Source organism: Tupaia chinensis, unplaced genomic scaffold (genome assembly GCF_000334495.1).
Source record: "Tupaia chinensis unplaced genomic scaffold, TupChi_1.0 Scaffold000215_1, whole genome shotgun sequence".
Classification (NCBI taxonomy): domain Eukaryota; kingdom Metazoa; phylum Chordata; class Mammalia; order Scandentia; family Tupaiidae; genus Tupaia; species Tupaia belangeri.
The window spans coordinates 1,830,221-1,842,223 of NW_006159690.1; the positions used below are offsets into that span (position 1 = coordinate 1,830,221).

The 12,003-nt window shown below is 37.4% G+C and overlaps 1 protein-coding gene across 2 annotated transcripts in view; it reads right to left on the reverse strand.

The window, feature by feature from the left end:
• The window catches only part of DOCK7 (dedicator of cytokinesis 7), a 213,522-nt gene that overhangs the window by 23,021 nt on the left and 178,498 nt on the right, over nucleotides 1–12,003 (reverse strand). The window contains exons 40-41 of one of the 2 annotated variants that reach the window (XM_006147525.3): nucleotides 8,204–8,335; nucleotides 6,598–6,612 (exon numbers count right to left, since the gene is read on the reverse strand). In XM_006147525.3, the coding sequence (XP_006147587.1) occupies nucleotides 6,598–6,612; nucleotides 8,204–8,335 (147 nt within the window). The remainder of the gene's footprint in view (nucleotides 1–6,597; nucleotides 6,613–8,203; nucleotides 8,336–12,003) is intronic. The other variant, XM_006147522.3, reaches the window with a different exon arrangement.

A 12,003-nucleotide genomic window follows, 5' to 3' on the forward strand; every position in this document is an offset into this window, starting at 1 on the left:
CAAAAAAAAAAAAAAAAAAAAAAAAAAAAGATTTGTTTCCCTGGGCTGGCAGGTGGCATAGTGGTTAAGGTGCCGGTCTTCCACGTGGCTGACCATGGTTTGAGTCCCAGATCTGGTGGCTTGTTTTCTTACTTTCCTTCTCTCTCTCAGGTCAATTTTTTAAAAATAATAATGATGAATAAAATACAATAATTCTTAAAGAGACTTTTTCCCTTACAATAATTCTTAAAGAAAAGAGACTTTTTCCCTTAACTAAACTTTCCAGCTCTCAATCAATCTTTTTTTTTTTTTGGAGAGATTTTCACTGTAGGGCGCGTGCGCTCGCCAGACAGACAGAGAGAGACATAGAGACAGAAAGCGAGAAATCACCCCCCAGGGGGGATGGTCACGCCGCAATCCCTTCTCCTCCATTCTCCTCTCGGGATCTTGGGCACGCATGCACACGCGCCCGGCGTGAATTTTAAGCCACCGGGTCCGGGACACGAACCGCGGTCGACTACGTGGGCGTCCAGCAACATAGCCATTACGCCAACTGCTAGTTCCCTCAATCAATCTTTATATGACAGGAATTACTATCCCGTTCGCATTGTATTAATTTTTCAGTGCTATTTTTAAAGTACAGAATTCCTGAAACAGACATGATACTGCTGATGGGATATGATCAGTGAAGGTATTAGTGAGCTTGCTCCCTTGGATTGGGACACTGAATTTAAAAAAAAAAAAAAGTCATAGGGCATGTGTGCTTGCCAGAAAGACAAAGAGAAGGGAAACAGAAGTGAGAAATCATCCTTCGGGGAGATGGCCATGCCACAATCCCTCCTTTTCCATTCTCCTAGAGACGAAGGTTGTAGAGTAGGTCTCATCAAGAAGGTAAGATGTGAGCATGGATGTAAGGGGTACAAGAGTCATTCTTTGGGATCTCTGGGGGAAACGCACTCCAGGCTGAGGAAAGAGCCAGTGCGAAGGCCTTGGGTCAAGGGTGCTGAGGGGCAGAAAGGGGAACAGTACGGGTAGGGCAGTGTGGGTAAGGGGAGAGCAGGAAGAAACGAGGTCAGAGAAGATGCTGTAAGGAGTTACTAGGGTTTAAAATGAATTTTGGGTGTGAACTGGAGTTGAGAATAGGACTAGCAGGGCATGTGGGTACAGAAGAAGAAAGACTAATTCAGAATAACTTAATTTTCAGCTTAGAAAGAATCTTCTAGCTCACTGGCCCTAGCTACTGGGTTGTCTGGAAAGTCATGACACATTTTTACGTAGAAAAACACATTATGACTTTCCTGATGACCTAACAGTTCACAAAATCACAACCATAGCTTTACCGTCAGGACAAATATTTCATCTTTATTTTCTCTTAAGAGTTTCGGACCATAGGATAATACCAGTATTTCCTTTGAATAAAATTAAATCCGATTTTCTAAAATCTAGCCTGCTTTTGTAGCATTACCTTCCTTTACTTTAGTGATTTTTCTCTGACCTTTCTACCACCCCCACACTCTAGCTTATCCTTCCGTAGCAATTCTACCTACTGCTTTCAGAATTATCTGGGTGGTGAAAATATGTCCTAGAGAATTCCATCTACCTCATCTCTAAATGGTTGAAGTTTCTTATGATAAATATATCTTAAATCTGTCCTAGTTTTATCTTTATTTATCAAGAAATCATCTATCGGGTTAGTTGTATATTTCCACAACGACACTACCTCTCTAATTTTTTTTATCCTCCTCCACTCTGCTTCCTTCAAGTTAACTGCTTTCTGTGTCCATGCCGGTATTTTACACAGTAGTAATCTCCCTTCCTGTCTATTGGAACAATTCATCTTAGAAAGCCTTTATTGGTTCAATGTTGTCATAGATCTCAACTTGAGAACATAATGCTCCCTACATTTTATTAACCAAACTGAGTTAAGATTTCAAATAATAAGAATAATAATACTAATGATGACAAAAAATCATTGAAACGACAACAGTGATCTCCAACATTCTGAGCACTTCTTACGTGCAAGACAGTAACTAGCCACTTTACATATATTACATAGATTCTTATCATAATTCTATGAGATGGGGACCATTATTTTCACCTTCATTCTATAGTTGAGAAAAATTAACATGCCCGAGGTCATATTGCTAGTAAGTGGGGGAGCTGTGAGTTAAACCTCAATATATCTGACATGTGGGTACAAGCACTAAATTAAACTATGTGTTCCTCATACTCTACATACCAGTATAAAATTACAGCTTTCAGATCTTCCCTGAAGTGTCTTCTATCTCTCTGATGTTTTCCTTGAGAATTCTCACAAATTCCCTTGAGTACTACTGAGAATGATCTCCCTCTCTGTTTCGTCGTCTTCTACACCACCACTGTCTACTCTAATTATATTTGCATGTTCGCATATTCCTGTATACTCCAGCATAAAAACCATATTGGTGGCTTACCTACCAAACATATTCTTCTAAGATACATCCTACTACATTTCTTATCAGAAGTCCAACGCTGACCATTATATGTCCCAGTCAAGAAAAAAAGAAATCATGTCTAATATTGTCTACATAGTAAATGTTTGATATCCATATCTTTCTCTTTCTTTTCAAAAATAGCATAACGGGCAAACAAAATCCGTGATGTTGCATACCGCGTCAGGTGCTCAGTCATGCATTTATACCGAGCACCAGGGAGTCACCGACTACAAGGAAGTAGAGGTTCTTTCCATTTACTGTGTTTTCCTCAACTTTCTTCATATCTAATTTCACTTTCCTGAAGTAAAGACCCATGGATGTTTTATTACCTGCAATGGTCTAATTTCTATACAGAGTCACATTTTCCTACTCATCTAAAAATACACCTTTGGATTATGTGTTACTTTCAAAATATTTTTCCCATTTCTTTCTTTTGGTTGATTCCTCCCTTCCATTACAGTTTGTTGTTTCTAATTCTGCTCTACATGCTTTAGTATGGATGAGTTACTTTATCTCTCTCACCTTTCATGTAGATTCAAGAATATAAAAGTTCAACAGAAGCCACAGAGACAAGACTGTGGCCAGTAATTCTGAGCACATAGAAATTAAAAATACTGGCTCACATTCATGCTCACCTAGTTCAGTGATAAAAGTTAAGATAGGTCACCTTGTATATTTCAAGTTCAAAAGTCAGGATAACCCTCATTTCTTTAGTGACCCAGTAGAAAGTTTAACTTTATAAAACTAAGTTCATCTTCTCTAACCTTTCCAGAGACTATAAGATATACCTACTAGGGTAGAGAGGTATTTTTTTAAAGAAAAATGCTGTAATCTTTCTCTTTCAGTTTTTTCTTGAAAAGTTTTTGCTCTAGGGCAGGTGCAGCACTATAGACACAGAGAAAAACACACAGAGAGGCAAAGTGAGAAATCGTCCCCCATGGGGGATGGTCACACCACAATCCCTTCTCCTTAATTTTCTTGGGATTTTGGGTATGCACGCACACACGCCTGGTGTTATTTTCAAGCCACCAGGTCCAGGTCTCAAATCACATGGGAAGCCACGTGGGACCAGTACCTTAACCTCCATGCTACCTGTTGGCGTCTTTTGTAATCTTTTTAAAGAAATGCAGAAAGTTTTAGGACCAGCAGTTGGTGTAATGGCTATGTCACTGGATTCCCATGTAATCGACTGTGGTTCGAGTCCCGGACCCGGTGACTTAAACTCACACCAGGCGCGTGTGCATGTGTGCCCAAGATCCTGAGAGGAGAATGGAGGAGAAGGGATTGTGGTGGGGGCATCCCCGGGGTGGGGGGGAGGAAGAGGGATGATTTCTCACTTTCTGTCTCTCTGTCTTTCTGGTGAGCACACGTGCTCTATAGCAAAAACCTCTATTAAAAAAAAAAAGAAATGCAGAAAGTTTCACGTAACTATGTTATCAATGTTTGTCACTGATTTTTCGTAAACCACAGACATGCATTAGTGTGCTTCTGAATACAAATTAATCATTGTTTGATAAATAGACAAATGCTCATTTTAAAAATATACATGCAAAACTAGAAAATTTTAAAAAGTTTTCATATAAAAATTCAACTTTTTACTGTCCTCTAATAATAATTAAAAATACATGAGGAAAAAAACCCTAAAATATACTTTATTTCCTATTACATCAGAAAAAAATCAAAGAGTTTTGAGAAAGTAAAAATAAAAGTGAACACTGAACAGCCATTAAGGAAGTCAAAGTGGCAGAGGAGATAATGGCTACACAATTCCTGAAAGGTTCAAACTTAATATTTTGCATCATAAATATTTTAACAAATTGCTAAGTATCAAGATTCAGAGTTATCTTTTATACACACAGATCCCTCACATACACACACTCACAGACACATACGCATACCCATACAAGGCTTTGCCAACTCAATAATTTGCACCAGATCAAGGAACATAATGAAAACACATTGTGAATATGTAAGTCCAGAGGGCTTTTCTGCTAAGGCATGGAGTGAGTTTTCAATTCAAAGGACCTTCCTACAATGTATGAATTATCTTTATTGGATCAATCCAGTGAGAGTTTTATAAAAATACTAGGAAATTAGCTGAGGAACACAGTTTTTAGAAAAAATATGAAATTATTGAGGTTTTCAGAGTCACAAAGAAAAATATTCACGAGATAGGAACTTACCACAATAGACAATAGTAAAAGTAGGGAGTAGGGTCAGCAACCAGGGGCAAGAGAGAAGAGAAAACAGAAAGCATTTTAATTAGAGAAATTTCAAAACAAATAAGCAGTAAATGGTAGCAAACACATTTTTAAAATGCAAGCATCCATTTAAGTTTTACAAGGGAAAAGCAAAAACAAGCGTGCAACAAATTTAGAAGCTACAAAGCTAAAGGGCCAGTAAAAGGTAGTGACAAGAATATACACAAGAAAGTTAGGTTGGCGTGACTTTGACCATGCAATAAACACGATGACAGAATGATATTAATGTCATAACCGTGAAGCTTATACCTTTCAGGGGTCGATTTAGCATCAAGCAGACTGGTAATAAACTGCTCAGAGGTTTCGATATACTCTTTCATGCCTAATTTTCAGCTGAATCTATTTAATGGCATGAAATCCATGTGAACTTTCATAGATGGCTATGGCTCAGTCTCTTTACATGTCTTAATTAAGCCACAGAAATGAGGAATTATATTTTAGGTACTAATAAAGCCATATATATTTGATCTGGAGAATTAAAGTACATGTGAAAGTACTGGCTCCCTCTGAAGAAAAGTAAAAGGTGGGTAACAATTTCAGAAATGGAAGGAAACTCAGTCATAATATTTATTCCTAAGGTTTTTTTATTCTGGCCCCCAAAACAAAAACGAATGCAAAGCAGAGGGGCCTAAGCTGTTTAATCAATGTACACCTGACTAGGGAGAGAAGGCAGACAACTTTTCGAAAACACCTAGCTTTAAGTAAACCTGATTTATTATTACTTTGCTTTAAATGGAAATAAATTAAGACAGATTTTATAGACTTCCTTCTTTTATAAAAGGTTTAAGACAATGGTATTTCAGTTCTTCCTAGCATTCTTCAGGTAAGATTTAGCCTACACACGTGTTAAGTACTACATAAAAGGAAGCACGTGTAGTCTTCGAAATATATCATATATAATATATCAAACACTGTCAGAATCTGAGGTCAAATTAAGTTTCGAGTTTTCTCAATCTCTTTATCCTTCCCTCTCTCCAAAATTTAAATGACAAAGTGTATTTCTTTCCTAATTGAGCATATGCCAAAGGTGAAGACCAAATTAACACAATTCTTCACCAGTTCTTTTTTTGTTTTTTTTTTGAGAGGTTTTTGCTATAGGGTGCGTGCACTCACCAGAAAGACAGAGAGAGACAGAGAGATAGAAAGTGAGAAATCACCCCCCAGGGGGATGGCCACATTGAATTCCTTCTCCATTCTCCTCTTGGGATCTTGGACACACATGCACACGTGCCCGGCATGAGTTTAAGCCACCAGGTCTGGGACTCAAACCACGGTCGGCTACATAGGAGCTCAGCAACATAGCCATTATGCTAACTGTTGGTCCCTTCATCAGTTCTAATATGAACCTTTTTGGCCCACATTTTAGTATCCCCGTAGTTTGGTACTCATCTCTCAACTCATAGAATGTCCTATTTTTTTCTTTTTTAAAAAGCTTATAAAAAAATAGAATGTTTTATAATTGATGGCATCTTAGATCAGATGATATATAATATTTTCTATTTACACCTCTGAGCAATAATACATAAATCGACCTCTGTAAAATGAGGTGAAATGATATGGTTAAAAAAGGAAATCTGTGTGTAAATGTTGATGAAAGAAAGGCTTCAAAGGATAAAAACAAACTAAAGTGATGACAAAGTGGCTCATTTACCAAAGAATCTCATTAGTGTAACATACAGACTTCCATGCACTGCCTACCACCTCTTAATAATAAATGTTTAAAATAACTTACAGAATTTAACAAAATTTCTTTGGTTAATGAATTCAGTTGATAGCAGGTAGCAACAGAACGCCCACAACTAGCACATGTGGGCAAAGCGTTGGCAAAAGAAATCTGATCAAATCAATCTATTAGTGCCTTAACTAACTAAAACATTACCTACCTCCCAGCCAGTACTCTGTATAACAAAAAGTAAAAAAGGGCAAGTCATAAAAAAAAAACTGTTTAAAAAGAACAAAAAAAGGCCAAAGGAATTTCAGTAGTGTAAGGCAGTATATACCATTAATTCTTCTCCATGAAAAGAAGACAGCAGGGTATTTTAAACAGCATATTCTTTCATTTAAGACCTATAATAATTTTTATAAATTCCTTATTCAAAACCTAGTACCTAAAATTTTCCCTTTCAAAAACTTATTAAAGTGCAAGTAAAAATTTTGGAGAAAGAGCTTCTTGTCCCATTTATGTGTCTAAGTTAGATCTCTAACCAAAGTGAGCTGCACTTCACTGGCGTATACAGGTTAGATCAGAATATGAATAGCAATTCTGCCCAAATGCCATTGACACAAGGACTGAATGTTTCTTGGAAACAACTAACTACTACTGTTCCAGACCTGACATGGATAATTTCCAATTTATAGCTCTAGAAGCTGGGATGAAGGGCCTTTGGTAGTTTATGTACAACTGATTATAAAAACACCCACCTGTTAAGGTCATGAAACCTAATCAGATTTTTGCACCTTCAACATTTTATTAGAGGATAACAGCAGGAGAATAGCCTTATTTTTGGACGGTGGGAAGGTTTTCAGATATCAATTCCAGTTCATCTAGAACAGCTTAGCTCATGGCAAGAAAGAGGAAGTCAAGCTGACAGATATAAAGTAAGACCAGTACAGTGCTGAGTACCAAAGAGATCATCAATACTCCACGTCTTCAGACGGTGGTAGCAGCGGATGATAGCATGGGTAGTAGCACAGGGAAGGGAACGGAGGGGGAGGAGGAGGCTCAACAGGATATTATTTCAGGGTATTTCAACAGAGCCAAGAATGTAGCAATAGTTTCAAGGAAATCAGTTGCTAGCTGTCTACTTCACTCTTAAACTAAATTTAATTTTATTCTGATTTGGGTGATAAATATGTGGATTCCCTAATAAACTGTAAAGATCAAGGACTGAAATCATACTTTATAATTAAATATACATAAGACAACCATTTTATGTATCATTTTCACTAAATACTATTTTCATATTTGAAATATATCAAAGGATGATTGCAAACATTAAGAAAAACAGAAAACAGTTAAGGTTCAGTTGCAGTCATTAATAATATAAGGCATTTATTAAAGTCTCATATCATTCAATAAAAAAAGTCGACTTAAATATAAACACCTATCAACCTAAAAATCAGATTCACAATTATAATCTACATTGTGAAACAGAATTAACCACAACTGGAAAAAATCTGTTAACTAGTAATATTTTCTTTTAATGAAGAAAAGAAAACACTGTGTGGAAAACTGTGGGGTAAGCTTAGGATGATCATCATCTACTTTAGGCAAATTCATTTTTTGTTAATGAGCTTTGTTTTGCCACAAACCATCATGCTGATTGCTCATTTGTAACCTGAATAAAATGGCCATTTCATGGAATCTAGTTTATCATCATGGAATCTGGTTCGACATCCTGGGATGCAGTTTGACATGCACACAAAGGAACGCTAAGGCTTTTAGACACTTTCTCTGTATATACTGAAGGGAGAAATCAGAATCATTACCTGATGAACAATTTTGCTGAATGCTTCTTGAAGTTTACCATGAATTGTGGAGAGCTTCTTTGCGTCTCGATTAGCTTCGTGAATAGGAATAAGTACTTTGTAAACCTCATTAACTGCTTCATACATGCCAGCCTATAACAGGAATAAGGTTTATGAGATATTGCTTTCTTATATGAAGATAAGAACATAAAATAATTACAATTCACGAATATACAACATTTCTATTAAAACAATACCACTGAACCATTTCCAATAGGATATAAAAACGAACACCATTAATTCTTAACTGTATCAAGGCTTTCTTTTCTGGCCTGTTTTGTAGGTCTTTTTAAAAAATTCACACATAATAATTGTACATATTTGGGGGATATAATGTGATTGTTTTCAGTAGAACACGAATACAATGTGTAGTACTAAATCGGGATAACCAGTATATTCGTTTGTCATTACTTCATGTTGGAAAGAGTCACAGGCCTCCTTTTAGGACTTTGAGATATATAGTATGTTGTTATAAACTATACTCACTCTGGTATATTTTATAACACTAGACATTGTTCTTTTCATCTATTTATAATTTTGTTTCCATTAATCAATATCTCTCTTGGGACTAGCAGATGACGTAATGGTTACATCACTGGATTCCCACATGGCCGACCATGGTTCAAGTCCCAGACTGAGTGGCTTAGAACTCATGCTGGACATGTGTGCATGCATGCCCAGAATCTTGAGAAAAGAATGGAAGAGAAAGGATTGTGATGTGCCCATGCCCCATGGGAGATGATTTCTCACTTTCTTTCTCTTTGTCTCTCTGGCAAGTGCACGTGCCCTATAGCACAAAAGAAAAAAATAATCCCTCTTCCATTAAGGCTTTTTTTAAAAAACATCCCTTCTCCATTTCTCTATCCTGTGAGGATTTTAAGCATGTATACACATGTGTCTAACATGTTTTTAAGCCAATGGGGTCAGAATTCAAACAGCAGTTGGCTATGTGGGATCTAGCTCTCTTAATGAGTAGGCTATAGGGCAGCCCATACCAAGGCTTAATAAAAGAATTTACACAATATAACTCCTCTAAATGAATATTTATATAGTAGACTTATGTGCCTATGGTGATATATATACGTATACATGTAAACATATTTATATTTCTATATAATCTGAACTGGACATTCTGCCTCTAACCAATCATTACTTCACTAATGTAAATGTGTGCATGTGTATATATAATTGTTTAGCATGTAAACTTATGCATATAAACTCAGAAACATGGGCACAGAAGAGTAAAAGAATCCAATTATCATTTTTTTTTAAAGAGAGATTTTTGCTATAGGGCATGTGTGCTCGCTGGAGAGACAGAGAAAACAAAAACCAATAAATCTCCCTCTGGGAGGATGTCCATGCCACGATCCCTTCTCCTCTCCTCTTGGGATTTTGGGCACATATGCACATGTTCTTGGCATGAGTTTAATGCTGACAAGTCTGGGACTCAAACCATAGTTGACTACGTGGGAGTCCAGTGACGTAACCATTATGTCATCTGCCGGTCCCTTAGAATACAATTATTACGCAGGTCAAAGATAATCAATTCTGGGGGCCAGCAGGTGACTTGGTGGTTAAGGTTCTGGATACCCACATGTGGACCATGAGTCACAGACCTGGCAGCTTGAAAAATCATGCCAGGTGCATGTGCATGCATGCCCAAAATCCCAGGAGGACAATGGAGAAGGGACTGCAGTGTGGCCATCCCCTTTGGGGGAGAGGTGATTTCTCACTTCCCTTCTGTCTCTCTCCGGCAAGCACACATGCTCTATGGCAAAATAAATAAATAAATAATAATAAGGTCTACCATATTCTAATAACCTATGGCCTCTTGGGAAACTAAACTTGTTTATTCTTCTAAAGTATTATGCCAGCACAGGCAATCTCATATTAGAAATCTCCTATGGAAAAATTACTAATTTTTAACATATCATGAAAAGGTCTGAGCCATCAGATTTTCTTCTGGCAGCAAACTGGCCAGAAAGTGCCCCATAGTTGTTCCAGTTATAGTCACAGTGACAGATAAGATTTTTTATGTGCTGCTGTTCCATCCCTCATCCTTAACAACACAATGGTGCTGCAGTAAGAAAAGAGAGAGATGTTTTCCAAAAGCCACTGAGTTATCGCTGCCTTACAGGTGAGCAAGTGTACTTTCCCAAGGAAATAAACACATGGTCCTAATATTTCCTAATCAGTTCACAGGAATGTATTTAAGCAATAATCTAACTGTAATAGTGAAATATGTTTTTCTTTTCTTTTCTTTTTTTGGAGAGTTTTTTTTTTTTTTTTTTTTTTCGCTATAGGGTGCATGCGCTCGCCAGACAGACAGAGAGAGAGAGAGAGACAGAGAGCGAGAAATCACCCCCCAGGGGGATGGTCACGCCGCAATCCCTTTTCCTCCATTCTCCTCTTGGGATCTTGGGCACGCACGCACATGTGCCCGGCATGAGTTTAAGCCACGGGGTCTGGGACTTGAACCGTGGTCAACCACATGGGAGTCCAGCGACATAGCCATTACACTAACTGCTGGTTCCCCTGAAATATGTTTAATGTAACTAAAATGGACCAGTATTTTAATTACAACCAGATTAATTTAAAAAGAATACAATTTACAATTATGTCTAAATGTAAAAGAATTTCTATAATATAGATGACTGTCCTCCACTCTGTGCACTACTCTGAATTATTAAAATCTCTGTCTCACACAAACACATTCACAGTTATATTTAAATATTCCATCAGTTGCAAAAAATCTTTTTTCTTTGCTAGCTCATACCAGTCTAACTGAAGAATTGGGAGGGATGGTCAAGGTCTTCAGAGGCAAGAAAGGTATTTTAAATAACAATAACAACTAATATTTTAAGTCTGGAAAAATATTGTTAATTCTCAGAATGAAGGCCGGCAGGTGGCATGGTGGTTAAAGGTACCGGACTCCCACATGGCCGACAGCAGTTCAAGTACTGGACCTGATGGCTTACTTTCTCATTACCCCTCATCCCCCGTCTCTCTGATCAAACTAGAAAATAATAATAAATAAAATAAAATAATTTCTTTTTAAAAAAGAGTCTCAGAATGATTACATTTAAATGAATTGGTTCTAAGTACCAATAATGATGCAAATGGTGGTAACAGCAACCACACTAGTACTTGGAAGTAGACATTATGCTAAGCACTTTACATATACATTAACTCATTTAATACTAACAAAACAATCTTATAAGAAAAATATCAGTATCAGATATATTTAATGAGAAAACTGAGGCCCTGACTGTTTGAATAATTCATGCCAGAAGTAATACCACTACTAAGTGGCAGAGACAGGATCTGAACTCTGGCAGTACACCTTCTAAATCTCTGTCCTGAATCAACACACTAAAAGATAGCAGTAGGTCCTAGAGAGGAAATAACCGATTCTGAAAAGTAGTAGAATGGGAAAAGAAGGCAGCATTGCATATTACTTCAAGCTTCCCTCTTATCCTAACATGAACCTCAGTATCTCCTAAATCTTGGTGCTCAGTCACTAAACCTCTTGTAGCAAAGTCCGAGAATGGAGGTGACCCTATCAACATAGTTAAGAAGATAAGTAGGGGGTTTCAGTAGATGGTGTAGTGGTTATATCACTGGACTCACACATGGCTGACCTCGATTAGAATCCTGGACCTGGTGGCTTGAAAATCACGCCAGGCTTGTGTGCATGTGTGCCCAAGATCCTGGGAGAAGAAGGGGCTGCTGCATGTCCATTCCCCTGGAGGGGGTGATTT